General features: G+C 40.8%; 1 protein-coding gene across 32 annotated transcripts in view; it reads right to left on the minus strand.

Moving 5' to 3' along the window:
• Positions 1–245: 245 nt before the first annotated feature.
• Positions 246–18,687, minus strand: part of ANK2 (ankyrin 2) — a 699,882-nt gene continuing 681,440 nt past the window's right edge. For 20 of the 32 annotated variants that reach the window (XM_069593465.1, XM_069593447.1, XM_069593452.1 and 17 more), the window contains 10 exons: positions 17,933–18,064; positions 16,837–16,980; positions 13,408–13,690; positions 11,357–11,648; positions 8,898–8,990; positions 8,324–8,407; positions 8,048–8,212; positions 6,866–7,048; positions 5,112–5,203; positions 246–2,535 (listed from right to left, as the gene is read on the minus strand). In XM_069593465.1, coding sequence (XP_069449566.1) covers positions 2,352–2,535; positions 5,112–5,203; positions 6,866–7,048; positions 8,048–8,212; positions 8,324–8,407; positions 8,898–8,990; positions 11,357–11,648; positions 13,408–13,690; positions 16,837–16,980; positions 17,933–18,064 — 1,652 coding nt within the window. In that variant the 3' untranslated portion in view covers positions 246–2,351. The remainder of the gene's footprint in view (positions 2,536–5,111; positions 5,204–6,865; positions 7,049–8,047; positions 8,213–8,323; positions 8,408–8,897; positions 8,991–11,356; positions 11,649–13,407; positions 13,691–16,836; positions 16,981–17,932; positions 18,065–18,687) is intronic. The other 12 variants (XM_069593476.1, XM_069593474.1, XM_069593475.1 and 9 more) reach the window with 2 other exon arrangements.

Consider the following 18,687-nt stretch of genomic DNA (forward strand, 5'->3'; position numbering starts at 1 on the left):
AAAAACTAAAAATAAATCATTGTTTTTCTCCTTTTGCATAACAATAAAAATTCTTTCAAGACAGAATACAGTCTGTTTCTCCCAGTGCTTAACAGCATCGGGCATGAAGAATATTCAGCTCCCAAACAAGAACAAAAGCAAATTGTGTCTTCCTTCAGGCTTCACATCTATGTTATCTCTTTAATATTAATCTGTAATCTCCTGGAATCAAAGGTGAGTGATAAAGAACAACCAATCACTGTTGCCACATTTAACACTTGTACATTTTATTTAATTAAATCAGCCATTGTACACATTGCAGCTATGTATTGTTAGTGTTGTATTTTTTCCGTTAACTAATACATGCCCTCAAAGATATATTCAATTAGTGTTATCACCATGGGAACAAGATGCTGATTCATCAACTGAAAATTCACTTCTTCTCACAGTATTCAAGTTTTTTGATTACACAGCAAAAATCAAAACCAAAAAAAGAAAAAAAAAGGTGAATAACCATTATGTTGTTACACAGACATCATCTGCACTGCAAATAACACAACAGAAATGCTTTTCTTGAGCTCCAGTGAAGGTTTGGACAAGAAGGCCATGGTGTGCTCAAAAAGTTTCACCACTGGCCTCCCTCATTTTGGCTGCCAAAGAATGCTTTATTTCCTATCCAAATGCCAAAAAGTGCTATCATTTGAGGTTTAGGAGATTTGGCTTGTGGGAAACCTCCCTCCCAGGAAATTTTCTCTCTTGGCAACATTACTTGAAATGATGAAGTACCATTGTTTGTCATCTTTGTTTTTGACATTCGGAACAATGAGTCATTTTCGCACAACCGGAAAAGACCAGATAGAATTGGAAAATGTTCAATCCCTGGAGGATAGACTCTAGTTTTTAAAATTTTTAAATTTCATCTTCATTGAATATACTTTTCTTTAACAAATAACTGAGTCAAAATGTATACTGTTTATATGAATATATTTGTGAATATATATATGTTAAAATGCTACACAGCTTCAACCACTAGAGTAATGAGGAGTGGGACATGGAAATCACTCAGATGATTAAAGTCCCTTCTTTGAAGCAGACAGACAGGAACGTGCACAAATGCACTTGAGTTTCCAAGGGAGTTCGGATTTCAAATAAATAAACTAAAAATTTTAAACCCAAACCAAAATTTTCAGGATTTCTCAATCTCGTCTGCAAGCTACAAAACAGACCTAGCAGAAAAGTGAAAAGTGCTTGCTGAGGGTAAAAAGAATGAAAACCATCGATGTGATTAGAAGAGGGGTTTGTGGTTTGAGTCTTCAATGCTACATGCAGGTATTAGAGAAGATATAAACCTGGAGCGGAAAAAAAAAAAAAAAAAAGAAGAAACCACTTCAACATGGTGAAGGAGTTCAACCATTTGTGTTGGGCAAGTCTTGTTTCCGATGAATTATCTACAGTGCAGTGGCCAGGAGAAAGTACCACCAATAAGACAGCGTGGTTTGCTAAAGCAGCAATGAAAACTGGGAAACTACAGTAGTTATAGCTTTTTAAAATACCCTGCCAACATGTCCCAAATCTAAAGGACCTGAAGATGCTAGACAGCTGTGGGATGCTGCTGCTGGCAACTGAACACCTCACTGCTTCATCTCGTTGCCTCGGCTCCCTGCCTCCCCGCCCTCGATGACGGCTGGAGAGTCATAAATCGTGGCTGGCCAGCACCAGCAGTAAGTGCTTAGTTAGGACAGTTCTTCAAGGTTATGAACCCATCTTTAACTAGGAGCCAGGGCTACTCTGGAAATTCTAAGGACATGGTAGGTCTGAAGTGCTTCTTTTGTGGTAGAACTGTATTATCATTCGATTGTGTTAGCAATGTCTTAATGAACCGTGGTTCACCAATTCCTCTAGAGGCCTTTTACTCCGTGATGCCCAGTGTAGTCATGATAGGCAGTGGTTTTAATTTTAATATAGTGTTCATCTGAGCATTAGCTATATACATCGTACACGGGTATCTCTTGGAAGGATTCCTACGTGTCATCATTTGAAGAGGTCTGCAGGTGAAGTTCTCCCGTTGAATGGATTTTCATGGAGCTTGTGCAGAAGCCAAGAATAACAATGGAGGTGGCCAGGTCCCAGGTCAGCACAGACACAACAGAGTAGTGGATACAGCATCCAGAGTAAGGGATGCTATCTTTGGTCACAAATTAGCTTACAGTTAAAGAGGATGGGGGAAAACTCAAACCAAATGCCGCATGTTTCCTAGAAGTGAAATGTCAGGGTATCCCATTAATCAGGCCAGTGAGGTCACTCCTCTTATGAAACAGGACGCTGCATATTGAGTGAAGGTGTGGTTTCTGGTGTGAGAACTGGGCAGCCCCTCACTGAGCCTCTTGCTTCGAGTCCTCCTTGCAGAAATGCCGAAGGAGTTGCTGGAGGTCATGCTGGAGGTCATCCTGGTCTAGGGCTTCTGGGACATCCTCCAGGTGCTCCAAGTAAATGCGTTTTCCCTGCTGGTCCTTCACCACAGCCCTCTTCTGGGTTCTAGCTTTACTCATTGTTGTCCTGGAGGAAAGCAGACAAGAGAATGTTACATTCTTTCTTTACTGCTAAAGGCAGCTACTACCTTTGGCACGAGGGGACCCAAGACATGAAGGCAGTACTTATTGTCGACGCCTCTGTACTGGGCAGTTACCATCTCTGCACTTCTTTCTTTCAAACACGGCTCTCCTATTTAAATGACTCATGAGATTTCTAAAAAGTATTCTGGAACAAGGAGCATTTTTTTTTAAAACTTTAAGAAATATTTCAAATAAATTAAATGTTGCTTTCATGATTCTCTTAAGAACTAACCGTACAATCATGCCTGTTTTGATTAGGGCACTGCTTCAGCTCGAAGTACTGTTATATTGGTACAATTATTTTCCTGCATCCTTACTGCAAGGTGATCACACTGTGATTTGCTCCCTCTCTACTTGTAAATACAATTCTTCACTCCACAAATAAGTGATGAACATGTCTTATGGACCAGGTACTATTATTATAATAGCAAGTAAGGAAACTGGATCTCAGAGAATTTAAGCAATGCTCCAAATAAAAAAAATAGCTCAGTTACTAGAGAGCAGGGCCCAAAATCAAAGATTTCAGGATTTGAATCTATAACCATGAGGCCACAGAGACCAACTTTATACCAGCATTGGAAGTATCAAGTTTTTGAAGCTTTACCCAGTATTTTCCTTACAGATTCCTAGTGTCAAGAAGCTGAGGGTTCTGCCCACGGGCTGCCCTTAAGCATTATTCTTCCTTCTGACATCTCTACACATCGGTCAAGAACACCTTGATTTTTTAAATGGCTGACTTCAGTCAAAACACTTCCGGCTTACCTTTGGACATCTTGTCTCCTTCTGTCTCTTGTGCTGTCTTATCACCCCTTTCCTTTGAGTCTACCTGAATTATTTGGGACCTGAAAGCAAACTTTCACTTGTTCCTTTTGAGTAAAACATCAAATTTGGTGCCAGTGGTTGAAATCAGATTGTTTTATCACTATTCAGCATCCATATATATTTTTTTCGCCCGAAATGCAAATTTCTGACTGTTGCCACCAAGATCTAGCATAAACCTTCAGGGCACTGGCGTTGGGGGTTAAGCTTCTATCAGAGGACACTGCTTGGTGCTTTGTGTCCACAAACGTCAATCAATGTGTTTATGAATACACTTACATGACGGCTCAAACAGTGGGATGAACTGCATGCCTATCAGGGGAGCAGCGGGTGTGATCGAATGTCTTCAGCAACATGTAAGATAAAGTGTTGTGGATCACAAATAGAGTTCCATAAACTAAGTAGCTGTGGGACTGGACTGAGATGTCTATATTCCCGGCTTCAAATTCACCAGCTGTCACTGACAGTTCTGGATGAACTGGTCTCAATCTAATTCCATCTTAAGATCTCGTGATGCTAGGGTGTGCGTGGTTTATGTGGTCCCATATGAATAACTGAGTAAAAAGACGTAAAAGTTCAGAGTATAAAAAGCACTTTATCCTTAATTCATATAGCATTTTTAAAGTTCTGTGAGCAATTACTCTCTCTTAAATTCCTAGCTGGGGGCTGTTTTTCACATGTGGTTGGAGGGTGGAATTGTGACAGAACCTTTAATTTCACTGTTCTAATTATTATGTTCTATAAGGCTAAAAATAGTCTTGTAGAGTACTATAAATGACCATCTTTCTTTTCTTTTCACTGAAATGAAATGCACAGCAGTAACTTCAATTTCCACTGTGTCTTCAATGAGAAGCTGAGAACATTTTGTTAATACACATGGCATTGCTAGAAGTCCAGAAAGAAGTGAGGTAACAGTGCCCAAGTTTACATATCGAACAGGCGATGGGGATGAGGGTAGACCAGAAAGCCTCAGAGTGAATTCTTGTTCATATGCACAGATATGAGCTGCTTACTGCTTTTATAATGCTTTCTGAATTTATTAGGCCCCCAGTTTCAGCCTCACTAGGTACATTCAGCTTCATGGGTATCAAATTCATGCTCATGTTATTTGCCACTCACATGCAGGATCATGAAACAGCTGTTAAAGACAAAAACCCATCAAAGGAATGATTTACCAAGATTGAGCTGAAGGCAGCTAGATTAATTTGTGAGCAATTTAATTGGGTTCCTCTTACTCTGTTCTACAATGGAATATCCCAGATGGTTGGCCCAATGAAACTGGTGACTTGCTGAAATCTACGAAGGGACTGTCTAACAGTCATCTATTATCATGTCTTAGTGTTACTTAAAAATTTTTTTATTTGTTCATTTATTTATGGCTGTGCTGGGTCTTCATTTCCGTGGTATGTGGGATCTTCCTGGACCAGGGATTGAACCCAGGTCTCCTGCATTGGCAAGTGGATTCCTCACCACTGAGCCACCAGGGAAGCACCTGAGTACTACTTTTAAAGCATCAGGAGAACACTTCAGGAATGACACATCGACAGAAGTGTCACTTGACGGAAGTCTTAAAATGCAGGGTGAGTCTGTAGCTCCCAGAGGTTTTAGGGTAGATGTGCGGACTCTATTTATCTTTTCTTAAAATTAGAAAGCTTTTAAAAAGTGTTAGTTGGCAAAGCATCACCCCATGCTAACCCAAACCTTCTAATTATTGATCCATCCTCCTTCAGGACTTCATTCTCTACTAAACTGGGGGAGTAGACTTTCATGTGGCTACCTGTGTAACTCAAAGCCTGAAATAAGGAAAAAACAGAACAAGACAAAGTCCATCATAAACCACAGACTTTATCTACCACTCTGCATAATGGATAGTCAATATAAAAATACATGCTTGAAAGGATAAAGAAAAGCAATTCTTAGGAGCAGATCTAAGGATCAGGTTTTATTTAACAGGTCTGTAAAATTTCTTCCATTCATGAAGGAGACTTGTTCAACTACTTTACAGTTGTCCCTGCCTATACTGGTTGATTTCTAATTTCCTCCTCGCCTCACCCTGCTCCTTTCTACAACGCAGACTTTAATGACAAATACAATCAATAATGACCAGAGGCAAAAACAAGCAACAAAAAAATAAAGCCCAAAGTGTATAACTCAGGGGATTCTTCTTTTGATAGTTCAAGGTCGCCAGTTGTCAAAATGTGAAGAGTATTATAAATAAAGTATGCTCTTAATATCCTAATGCATTCATATATAATCTCAATGCATACTGTGGGTGTAAAAGAGGGCATACACATAACATTTTGGAGAAGGCAATGGCACCCCACTTCAGTACTCTTGCCTGGAAAATCCCATGGACAGAGGAGCCTGGTAGGCTGTAGTCCATGGGGTCGCTAAGAGTCAGTCACGACTGAGAGACTTCACTTTGACTTTTCACTTTCATGCACTGGAGAAGGAACTGGCAACCCACTCCAGTATTCTTGCCTAGACAATCCCAGGGATGGGGCAGCCTGGTGGGCTGCCATCTATGGGGTTGCACAGGGTTGGACATGACCGAAGTGACCTAGCAGCAGCAGCAGCAACACATAACATTTAACTTCAAAATGTTTCAATAGCAAAGAATGTTTCATAGACGTATTTTGCACATGCCCACCAGCCCTTAGCTGAATCTTTGGGACCAAATGTGTTTCAAATTTCAGGTTTTTTCCCTTTTTGGATTTTAGGTAATATGAGGTATACACGGTATATTCTAATATCTCAGCTGGGTTAGGGACAGCATCCTGAAATCATACCCATTAATATATCAATAGAAAAACACAAACATTCATTCTTTTGGAATAAAAAAGACTCCAAGTCATTACAATTCCTTGTCAGTTCACACTAAGTTTTTCTGCCACACTAGCTTGCTACTATCTGAAAAAATTTGTTTCGGTTTTCAAAATTTGAGGAGTTTTTGTATTGTAGTAAGTGTTTATGGATATCACTGTGGACCCATTTTGTAATTATTGAAAATCAGAACTTAATTATAAATGCTTGATTTATTTATGGTTATGAAAGATATCTGAATCTTCTTTAATGCTTATCATTGGAAATATCTGAGAATATCCATGAGCAAAAATAAGGGGCAATATCTAATTTTTTCCCTTACTAATTGGAAGTACAAGTCAGTTCTGAGACTTTAAGGCAAGAGGTACCATCATGCCCCCACTTTGGAGATTCTGATTCAGAATGAGCTGAAGTGAATCCTGGTCATATGGATTTTTCAAAACTCTTCAGGTGGCTCAAATGAACACATGTTGAGGAAAATTATTTCACTGTACACATTATTCAAATAGGAATTCTACGCTCTTGAATTATTCTGCATCCTTCCATGAATACAGGTATGGAATGACACAATGATAAATCATTTTCTTCTCAAACAGAAAGCACATAAAGACAAGGTGATGACGCTTCTATACCTCTTCAAAGTCATCTTTGGCTGAAGGAAGATCAGTGGCTAAACTAGAATCCCCCAGATGTTTCTCCATCCTCTCTCCATGGACCACAGTTGTCTTAACAACTTTGCTGACTCTACGGCCTTCCACTGGTTCAGCCTGAAATTGTGAGGTACTGGACAAAATGCTGGGCTCAGACAAAGTTACCTGATGAATGAAGGACACACAACATACAGTTTCTGATGACCAAAATGTAACAATGATGAATTTTTCTAGGCCAAAACCCACATACTACAATGGTGTATCTTAAAAACAGCTTTTTGTCCACAAGAAGCAGAAAAAAACTACAATCAACTGGTAACATCTAGGTAATGACTATACAGACACAGCACCAAATCAGCCACTTAATTCGTTGCTTGGACAGAGGTTGATCAGGAAGTTTCATGACTGAGGAACTGGCTGCTCAGTGCAGACACAGTGCCCTATGGATGAACTCTCTTTTCCCAAGTGTAAATGGGTTGTTCTGACATTATGAAGACAAAATTAACCATCAAAGAAGGAGCTTAGAGAGACATGAGAAACTGACAATGCAGATTTTTAGAGATCCTCATGTGTATAATAATAACGTTTTGAGGATGTGAATGGATGCAAGATGGTGAGAATGTCCCAAACTACATGTCAAAGAGAGTAGATACGCTTCTGAAAGAGGGAAGTAAAACAGGAAGAAATGAAACTACAAATCAAGGGAGTTTCTGGATCCTGATTTCAGTGACTCTGAAATGCAGAAGTTTAGAAATCCAGTATTTATCAAAGGTGCCCTAGAGAAGGCTGCGGTGACTGACGGGGCACAGCACCACAGTGCATTTGCACAAGTTTCTTTTCCAGAATCTACCACTTGCCTCCTAATAGGATTGCTGTCTTTAAAATTTTGACTTTTGGATGTCTGCTGCTGTCAATTGAATTAATGAGAAAGTGGAAATGGAAAGGACCAAAGACAGTCAGTACAGTGGTTACAAATCTCCCTCGTGGTTATTTAAAAATTTTCTAAATCACAAAGACAAAAAAAAAATCAATGTGTAACTAAACACAGACTGCCTTACAAAGGGGAGAAGTGAGGCCAACAGGATTAAACTATCTCGTCCAACTCTTGTGAGCTCTATTTTACACCTCTCCATAAAGTCAGTTCTGGAGACGTTATGGGCTCACCTCTGACTGCTCGGTGTCACTCTTCAATACAATGCGTTTTATGACTTTGGAATAGCCATCCCCTTCTTCAACACTGACAGAATCCTGTGGTGTTCCCTGCATCGTAATCTCTTCTTTCTCTGTGCCATCAGAGGAGATGAACCGCCTAATAATTTTCCTAGTAACCTAGAAGACATTTTATTCATGTAACTTGTTTTTAAGTGACAGTGCCAGGGTACTGATACACGTTTAGACAGAAAACTTGAATCAATCATGTTAAGATACTTAAGATAATACCTTCTTTACCACGGTGTGTCCATGCTCATCGATGTATTCTTCTTCTGTGACTGTTTCTGGGGGTATGTCAGGCATATCATCTCCCTACACAGTTGAGAGAAAAGGGTCACTTCTGTGTTTAACATCAGTGCTAAAGAACTACTCCCAAGTGCTTATAATGCAAGGAATGTTAGAAAATTAAAGGAGCTTTGAGAAGCATTGCTGAGATGCCAAATCCTGTCAAGTAGTAAGTTTAAAAAAAAAAAAAAACAGGTGGGTAATAACATGCTAGAAAATCTGACCAAAGTTAGCTCAAACTTAAACAAACAAACAAAAATAGACCAGCCAGAGGTGAGGTGGGTGGAGCTGGAGATGCCAAATCTTGCTCTTGCTGTTCGTTCTCTCAGAGGGGGGCTGTGGATGTCATTACTGCTGCATTTCTTTACAAACAGAACTTAGGAGGGTTAAGGATCTGCTTTCTCAAGGCCGTGCACTACCTAAGGAGCATGCCAAGCCCTCCACTCCAGGCTGCTCACTCTCAAAGGGTAATGGGGACAGAAGTGTCCTGGACGTGCAGTAACGGAACAACTGGTACCTGAATAATCACTCGTCGGCGGACAACCCTGGTTGTTACCATCGCCTCCTCATCTGAGCTGGCCTCCAGCTCACCTAATTCCTCTGTTAGCTCCTGGTGGAAGCACGGAAGCAGGGTTTCTGTTTATCATGCTAAGGAATGTCTCTTCACTACAGGTTTCTGTTTTAGCTCACACTGGTTTCTGCAAGTTCTATTCGTGGAGGCTTCGGTAGAAAAGCCAGGAGGGGTGAAAAAGGCACATGCTGGGCTCAGACTTCAGTGAGAATATAGCTTTTTGTTTACTGAATTAAAAAAAAAAAATCTGAAATTCTGAGAGCAGCCTGAGCACCCATCCGTCAAACTGCATCAGAAGAAAGAAGCAACTTGCCTACTCTTCTTGGACTTCAACTCCTGATGCAGGCACAGATCACAGGCAGCTCAGAAAACACCTGTGAGCTGTCGATTCTTGGGCTCAGGCGTGGAATGACCCACCAAAGGCACAGAAATAGCCTATGCTTGTAGAAGAACTTTCTGCAGGAAGCCAAAATTTCCTGTAGCTAGTATCTGGCCAGTAGTGAGTTTCCCTGCCATCAAGGAAGACAGGCTATGAATAGTATTAGACTCGCTGTGCAGAGGAGCTGAGGTGCAGAGGCCAATCCAATTTTATGGGTCTGACCCAAAGCCAGAGCCGGAGCTAAGGTCATAACTTTAGATGAAAACATATCTCTTGGGAGCCATATATTGAATCATTCTTTCCTAATGGAATGCTATTTTTAAAAATTCTATTGAAAAATAGAAAAGATTACTCAACTAAATTTTGTCAACATACTTTAAAATTTCACTTATATTTCCATATTCTTTCGTGCTGCAGGAAAACATGTAAATTTCCAGCCAAATTATACTTTAAGTACACTTAGGAACCTACTGCCTAGAAATATGGTCAGTAAGAAAAGTGACTGAAATTGGACCCTTAAGTCAGGGTCATGAGATGAAAAGGGTCAAAATAGGAAGCTTAAGAGAAGGAATTAGAAATTCATCAATAATAAGTAGAATAGCCCCACATAAATAATGTGGAATATAGGGCAATTTATCAAAATTTACTCATGTGCATAGGACAGATTAAATATACGAATTATCCAGGTAATTGTTTCAAGTGTCCAGTTCAGTTAGCCTATATATTCATAGACTAAAATTGGCAAATTTTAAGTTCAGACAGCATCTATGAAACATTTTTACTAGAAATTCATTTAAGCCAAGAACTTGAGAGACGAATAAAGGCTGTACAAAGGCAAACTTGGAATAAACATCCATTCATGGGATGAATTCATTATTTAAAATAGCTGCCAAAATTTGGAGCAGTTCTTATCTGCCTGGATCTCCCCTAATTTTAAACTATGATTTTAGATAAATCTTGCCAGCAGACATCACACTCAGAGTGAACAAAAACAAATGTAGATGTTAAGCCTGAAGACATTTTCCCTCCAGTCTTAATTCTTTTATAAAACATTCTTTCCTAAAAGATGTATATGCATGCTTTAAAAATACTCTGACATATAAAATGTTTTTAAATCCAAAAAAAGGAAAAATATATCTAATTTAATTTATATTGTTTAATTCAGAAAGAAGTTCACACGTGTGTGTGTGTGTGTGTGTGTGTGTGTGTGTGTGTACGTGTGTGATTCCTTCAGGGAGCTATTGAAAATGCTGGTTCTTGTCCTTTCCCCTCCCTGGGTTCATTCTGATCCAGGAGTTCTGAGGAAGGAGCAATACGAACCATTCAGACCGTGTTCTGAGAATAAATGGTTCAACTCAGTTTCTTAAGATGGTCTCCACCTCTCTCCACAATATCAAAACCTCACTTAAAAACAGAGAAAAGACAGTGACGCGTCCTCATGCTGCTATTCGTTTTCTGACTTTTGGAACCAGCCATCAGCGTAGGTGTAATGTCCTTTTTCTAAGTCATTCTTAAAATAAATAGGAGCTCCCACTTGGAAATAATACTTCCTCTAATGAGAAACATTTGCTTTGGGAGGTAAACCCCACTCAGTACCCACAGTTGGTGTGCTTATCACCGGACCGCACAGACAGACTTGCCAAGAGGGCAGATTCCAGCACTCTCCCACGGCTGGCCAGCTTACCTGATGCTCGGTAAATTCCCCTCACTAGTCATCTTTATTTATAAGATAAGTAATTCTGAAAGGTAATATCAGGTATATTATTTCACCCCAATGCTCATTTTTCTTAGCAAAAGGGTTTCCAACTATAAAACTGGGGCTGATGGTCAAAGAGCTAGAATTAGGACCATGTAGTACTCTTTTTCTAGATTCACGGGTTCTAGGGATTGGCGGGCTTCCCATGGCCCAAGTTAATTAATTTGGCAAGCTGTTCTGTGAGAAAAACAGGTCACTGGAGAAAAGGACATGGGAGAGGGTGTGGAGCTTTGTTCCACGTGGACAAAGAGACAGAGGGGGAGATTTTACCTTTTGAAAAGCAGCATCTTCATCAAGCTTCTCGAAGGCCTGAGGCTGGTCCTCGGCCGACTCCACGATCACGAGGCTGGTTTTCCGAGGTGAACTCTCCTCCCTGCTTTCGGGGGGCTCCTCAGGTTCCTGCACAACTGGAGAGCCTCCCCGCTCACTCGATGTCGGAGTTTGGAGATACAGCCTCTCCTCCTCGGGAGGGGTGACAATTTCCTCCGGTGTCTTGGCGGGGGAGCCCGATGTTCCCGTGGCCTTCTGAGTCTCTGACATTTCTGTCCCTGGGGTTGTCACGCTGAAATGGAAAAGCCCCAGTATACCATGAGAACACAGGCATTTGTGCCCCCACTGAAGGAAGGGAAGATGAAATCTGTCTTCATAGTCCATGGAAGTATAAATATGTTTTCTAAATTTGGCCAAGAAATGAACTGTGAACAAATATTGTATGTAAAATATAGTTACAGCACGTTGATGTAGCATTGACTGGGAAAGATGCATTTTAAAAAGGTAAAAATTATTCTCAAATGTATTACCATTTCCTAATCTCTACAAAGTCGGGTAATAAATAATATGAGATATTAATAAATAAATGATTTCATCTTTCTTTGATAACTCAAGGTAATATTGATGATCTGAGGAGGTTTATATAAGAAAGATCCATGGACAATAAGGCTTCTGAAGCAAGACCAAAGTTTGGCAAAAATTTTAAAAAGCAATATATAAACCCCATGTTAAATATAGTTACCATAATTATAAATAGAGGGAGATTCTTGTTATATCTCTGGAAAATCGTTATTACTTGATAAGATCTTTTGGTATTGAAACTTTTTCTATTGATATAGTTTTAGTAATGCAATGTTTATAATTGCAATTTCTTTTTTAAAAAATTATTTGGTTACACCAGGTCTTAGTTGAGGCACTCAGGATCTAGTTTGCTGACCAGAGATTGGGAGCATGGAGTCTTAGCCACTAGACTACCAGGGATGTTCCTATCATCTCAATTTCTAAAAGAAAAAAAAATGTTCCCCTACTTTATTATAATTTTCTGTCACTCTATAGATGTTAAATGCCCCGAGTGCTTTTCTGATAGTTCCTCTTTGCTTCCCATGTTTTCCTTCTTCCTTCTGTCTGTTCCTGACCTCTCCTTTATGCTCTCCCCTACAATCTAAAGGCAGGTGGGTGAGAAGGCGGTGCTCTGTGGAAGGCAAGGTCATCTTAATGCCCATTTTACCCTCTTCTCCAAATCCAGTGATTTCAGCATAAAGCTCAGTCAACGACAAAGAGCCTCCTGACACACTAGTCTCACATTTCAGGGCGGGGACATGCTTGCCTTTCTCGTGAACTGGTCGGTTTTCTAGACAAGTGTCATTTAAGAAACTTGCTTTTGCTTTTGCTTTTGCTTCCAGGAAGCCCAGAGCTTGAGTTCTAAGCTCACTGCACTCTGCAGCTTCCTTTATCCAGAAGCTCTCTAGACGACTTCTCTTCATTCCCATTCCAACCTATAACGGTCTTTCAATCTGTATGCGTAATTTGTGCGGCATTTCTGTATTTATTGTCAGCCATCTCATAGCTTTGTTGAAATACACATGGTGGCTTCTCCTGCACTTGCCCTGTTCACACTCTGCACCAGTCAGAACACAACCGGCACGCACACACAGAAGTGAGGTGCAGCCTGATACACAAGTCATGGCCGCACAGTCTACAGCATCAACAATGCCTTCAGAGACACACCCTTGACCTCTGACCCTGTGAGGTGAGTAAAGTGGATATTATTATCATAATCGATAGATGTGGAAACGGAAACTCAAAGGGCTTAGGCATTCACCCAAGGTCACCGAACTGGAAAGTGGTTCAGGCAGACTTGTGCCGTGCAATGCTGCCACACGACGTCTATTAAATATCTTGCTTCTTTTCCTCTAGTTCTGGCACTTGTTATCTGTGGGGTCATTTGAGAACTATCTGAAAACGCTTTACGCTTGGACATGGCTGGCACCCTCGCCAAGTTGGCTGGCATCTCTGGACTGACCCAGCACAGCCTTTCTTTTGGAACTCACAAGTATTCTTGCTGTTCAAGAGATGACTCCTCAGGCAGGTCTTGCATTTTCCCTGAGAAATCCTGTTGAACTTGCTCCTTCTGAGTCTGGGGAAGGAGCTCGGTTGCAGAGCCGTCACCCTCAGTTTTGGGGATGCCATCCTGAAAAGTGGAGTAACCAACAGAAATGTCTTCCTCCGAGACGATGGGAGGGTGGTCAGAGGCCTCGTCCTCTTTAGAAGCAGCATGCTCCTCTTTCTGCTTGTGCTGGGCAGTGCACAGCTCCTCTTGGAGTACTGAGAACCCTAGAGGGGAGAATGATTCAAAGTAAGTGCTTAATTGAAGCTTAACTATATTAAGTAGGTATTTATTAAGTAACTATGCTACGTCTGTGATAGGTTCATGGTTACAAAGTTGATAGAGGCACCGTGTCTGCTTTCCATCTAATACTGACCATCTAGGGAAGCACAGGCAAGTAAGAAATATGAAAATGCACAGTGACTGGGCCACCAGCACTAGCTGATGAACTACCAGGGAAGTTCATCCACAGGGTTAAACAATGAGGAAAGGAAATGCAGAGGGTGGGACATCTTTAGGAGACCTAAAGATAAGCAGGAATCCACTGCAATAATCAAGGCATAAACCTACGTAGTAAGAAGAGGGTTAGTAAGAATGGTAATAAAAATACTACTACTACTAGCTAACACATTCTGAATATTTATACTACACATCAGGTACCATTGTGGGCTTCCCAGGTGGTGCTAGTGGTAAAGAACCTGTCTGCCGAGGTAGGAGACATGAGAGACACGGGTTTGAACCCTGGATATGGAAGATCCCCTGGAGGAGGGCATGGCATCCCACTCCAGTATTCTTGCTTGGCGAATCCCATGGACAGAGGAGCCTGGTGGGCTACAGTCCATAGGATCGCATAGAACCAGACACGACTGAAGCGACTTAGCACAGCACGGGAACTATTATAGGTGCTTTTCAAGTATGAACATGTATTAAACAAACACTCTGAGGTTAGTACTCTTTTTATGAAAGGTCTCTTAGGCCAGGGCACGGAATTTCATTATATCAAAGGCAATAAGGAGTCACTGAAAAATTTTTTGGCAGAGATGTGACTGACGTTTATCTATCTCTCTATTCACTCAACAGATATAATATGTTGAGTTTTTATACCTAATAGGTGTTGTTTAGATGCTGGATACATAGTAGTAAACAGGACAGGAAAAGTTTCTGGCCTCATTGAACTTGCATTTCTGTGGATATAGATTTATAATAACTTTTAGGGGGCAAGGAAACCAGGGGAAAAGTATAGAGTAAAATGGGGCCAGTATTTCAGATAAACTTGTCAGAAAAGGCTCCTTTCAGGAGCTGATACTTGAGCAGAGGCCTGAATAAAGTGAGAGAAAAAGGTACCTGATGATCTGAGGGAAGAATACCTCAGAACAGAGGAAACAGAAAGCACCAGAGCCTAGAAGCCTGAGAAGATGGAGGTGCTCAGGGATCAGCCCAGAAGTCAGGTGTCTCGGACTTGGAAAGACAGGGAGAGAAGGGAGACAGGACAAGCTATGAGGCTCCCGCTGACAATAATACATGCCACTGCGTGAATTTACAGAATGTAAACTGCACAAAGACACTGAGGGAGACTACCCTGTGAAACAGGGGAAAAAAGAAGAGAGGATATCATTTTAAGAAGGAGAAGAAGGGATTAATTTTCTGTGTCCAATGTTACAAGCGGGTAAAGGAAGATGAAGACTGAGTTGCTCAGTGCGTTTGGTGATGAGGAGAAACTGGTGAATTTTGCAAGATTTTTTTCTGTTGAGTGGTGATGACCACACATGGCCTGTATGGATTCTAGAGACAGTTCTATAGAGAACAGGAAGAGAAAAAGTAGAGATGGGAAAGTTAGACTCTTCTTTGGAAGAGATTTCCCATGAAATGGCTGGAGAAACAGAACCGTCAGGGGGACATGTTGGATTTGCTTTGCTTCGTTTTTTAAAGCTGGGATCTATGAAGTACATTGTAATGCTCTAGAGCATGGTTGTAGGAAGACAGAGTGGGTCACTGCAGGAGAGAAGCCCATAGCTAGTAAAGGGGATGTAATCCAGTATGAAAGACGAGATGATGGTTTTAGCAAAGCAAGGCCATTTCATACAGCAGGGAAGGTAGAGTATAAGCACTGAGACGCACGTAAGTTGGGAGATTTTGTGGTAAATGGATATGGACATTTGCTTATAGTTATTTTTTCTAAAAATGTGAATTATGTGAAAAATGTGAATTAGAATGTGAATTATGATCAGGTTGGAAAAAAAGAAAAGAAGAGAAATATTGGAGGCTCAAAAGAAGAGAAAGTGCAAAAATAGTGATGAGACAGACAGAAGGAGAAAGAGTCAGGGAAAATTACAGAAATTTTAATATAAAAAATGAGGTAGGAACAATGGCTGGAGGTCCAGTGGGTTTGAAGGATGACTGTGTAGAAGCAAAAGACGATGCAAGTATAATACCTCAAGTTAGGACTTGGAAGTAGTACAGTCACTGAGGACTCAGTTTGGGTTGCAGGCATAGAAACGGTTACTAAGGTAGAGTAAAAGACACAAGCAGCAGAAGCGCCACCAAGGAGCTGAAGAAAGGGCACTGGGTGGTCACCTGTGCGGATGGTTGCTATGGACTATTTGTGTGCATGTGCGGACACTGAGTCGCTTCAGTCATGTCCAACTGTGCGACCTCACGAACTGTAATCCACCCAATTCTCTGGTCATGGGATTCTCCAGGCAGGAATACTAGAGTGGGTTGCCATGCCCTTCTCCAGGGGATCTTCCTGACCTGGGAATCAAACTTGCATCTGCCTGTGTCTTCTGAATTGCAGGCAGATTCTTTACCCACTGAGCCACCTGAGAACGTTGGTTGGGTCCCTTCAAATTCATATGCTGAAACCCTAGTCCCAGCGTGATGGTATCTGGACAATGTATCCCTAGGAGGGGATTAGGTCATGAGGGGAGAGCCCTCAGGAATATGATTAGTGAGTGCCCTTATAAGAAGAGGTTAGAGAGCTGGCTGTCCTTGACGTGAGGACAGAGCAAGAAGACAGCCATGAACCACCCTGAAGAGGGCCCTCACCAGACCCTGATTATGCTATCACCCAGACCTGGAACTTGCAGTTTTCAGAACCAAGAGAAATAAATTTCTGTTATTTAAGCTACCATAGTTTTCTGTTGGAGATCATGGTTTTCCGTTGGAGCAGCCCACGATGACTGAGACGGTGAGGAAATATCAAAGTATGAGCAGTATTCGGGTACCTAAAGTGGGCAAGGAAGCCTCAGGGTAGTGAGGAGAAGAATGTATGACCGAAGACCATAGGCAACCCTCTGAGAAAGGAAGATGGTGGGTCCCATTGCCTGAATTAACCGTACACAACAGACACTCATACACACACAAGCTGTCTGACCTTCACTATGGTCCAGGGTAATGGTCTGCTCAATCTCTGCATAGCTGTGACCGATACGCTCCTGGAGAGATTCTGTGCTGGTCTCCATGAGATGCACAATATCCATTCGGTTGATCTTGGTGAGACATTCAATGAGACTGGTATCTGGGATATTAAAGAAAAAACATTGATTATATCAGAGGGTTAGTCCCTTAAACCCTTTCCTTTAGTTGTCTTAGTCAATTTTTTCGTTGATACATTTTAAGTATAGGAAAAAATTTACTAAAACTTTGATATCTGTACCCCAAACAGCCAAAGCCCAACTAAGGATCTTTGTAAGCAAACAAACAAGACAAACACACAGCATGAGTGACACAGCATGGTAATAAGCCCTAAAAGCAGAGTTACCAGACAACACGTAGAAGGTCCTGTCAAATGTGAACCTCTGATAAAAAACAATTTTTTTAGGTAAAAGTATATCCCAAATACTGCATGGGATATATTTATACTAGAAGAAGTATTTGTTGACTACCTGAAATTTAGATTTAACTGGGTGCTCTCTATTTTTATTTTTATTTTCTGGCAATCCTGTCGAGAAAAATGGTAAGAGAAGGAAAGATAAATGTGGGCTGGAAGTCTCTAGGTAAGGTCTTCAAAGAGATATTAAAGGAAATAGCAAATTTAGACCAGCTGAAGGATAAGAAGCAGTTATGGCTACTTCCCATTTTGTTTGATGTGGTCAGAATATCCACTTGACGTTTTTCCCCCATTTTAGTCATTTAGGAGTAAAGGAAGCAGAAACTGAATGTAATCTACCATCAATAAAACAATGACTAATAAAGCAAGTGTCTGCTGTCAATATTTAGAAACCTTAAGGATTTCTTAAATAAGATTCCTGTTAGCAACCAGTGCTAGGATCACTTTTCACTACTTAATGCTGTTCACAGAAACACAGTACAAGGAGTTTCATGCAATGTGGTTATCTGAGAAATGTTATCACCTCTTCTCATTTGCTTAGAGCAGCACTTCAGATTGGTGGCACCTGGCATAAAAGGCATTGAATAAGGCTTATTTCCACCTCCATCCTACTGCCTTTTAGTTAGAGCTCCCCACCTACCTGTAGCATGCTTCCCGTCCCTTTCTAGCCAGTACTTCAACAGTGCATGACTCTGATCCTGGAGGGAGTTCGGGTTCTCAATTCGAATTTGATGAATTTGCTCTTCAGTGAAGTCCAGTTCTCTTGCTAACTCTAGAAGAGAAAATACTTCTTCGTAAACACATTAGCTTCCAAGTCTGAGTCGCAGCACCTTGTCTTGTGATTTTGCAAACGGTGCGTTCTTGGTACTGCTGTAACAGAGTTCCCTTATGTTTTCCTATCAGAAAAGACTTTCATATGCCTTTGCTCTTCTAGCACTAATTCCAGTTATTTTCCTTACAACTGGGTTTAGAATTGATCACTGTCACAGTGGAAAAAGTAAGTTTGAAACAATGATTAAAAAATACGTAAATTCAGGCCCATTTAATTCCAAAATTGAGAAGAGACCATTAATACTGGCTTATACTCTTAACCAAGATAATGGAAAGTAAATGAGTGAAAACAGTAGAAGAGACCATGTCTCACTTTTAATCATAATTTGGTAATTTTCAAATACTATAAATCCTGTTTCTCAGTACTTGGATAAATATTGGTTGAAGCTGTATTATGGTGGTTGGATAAACTCTTTTCTATAACATTAAGTCATATGAATAAAAGGTCTGGGAAGCATTAACTGACCTAGGGAAGAAGCCACAAAGTTCTTATTTAAAGTCTATACCATTAACATTCTACATGGATGCTAATGTATTCAGGGGTGTGTGTGTGTGTAAATGAGG

This window comes from Ovis canadensis, chromosome 6, assembly GCF_042477335.2.
Source record: "Ovis canadensis isolate MfBH-ARS-UI-01 breed Bighorn chromosome 6, ARS-UI_OviCan_v2, whole genome shotgun sequence".
In the NCBI taxonomy this organism is placed as follows: Eukaryota; Metazoa; Chordata; class Mammalia; order Artiodactyla; family Bovidae; genus Ovis; species Ovis canadensis.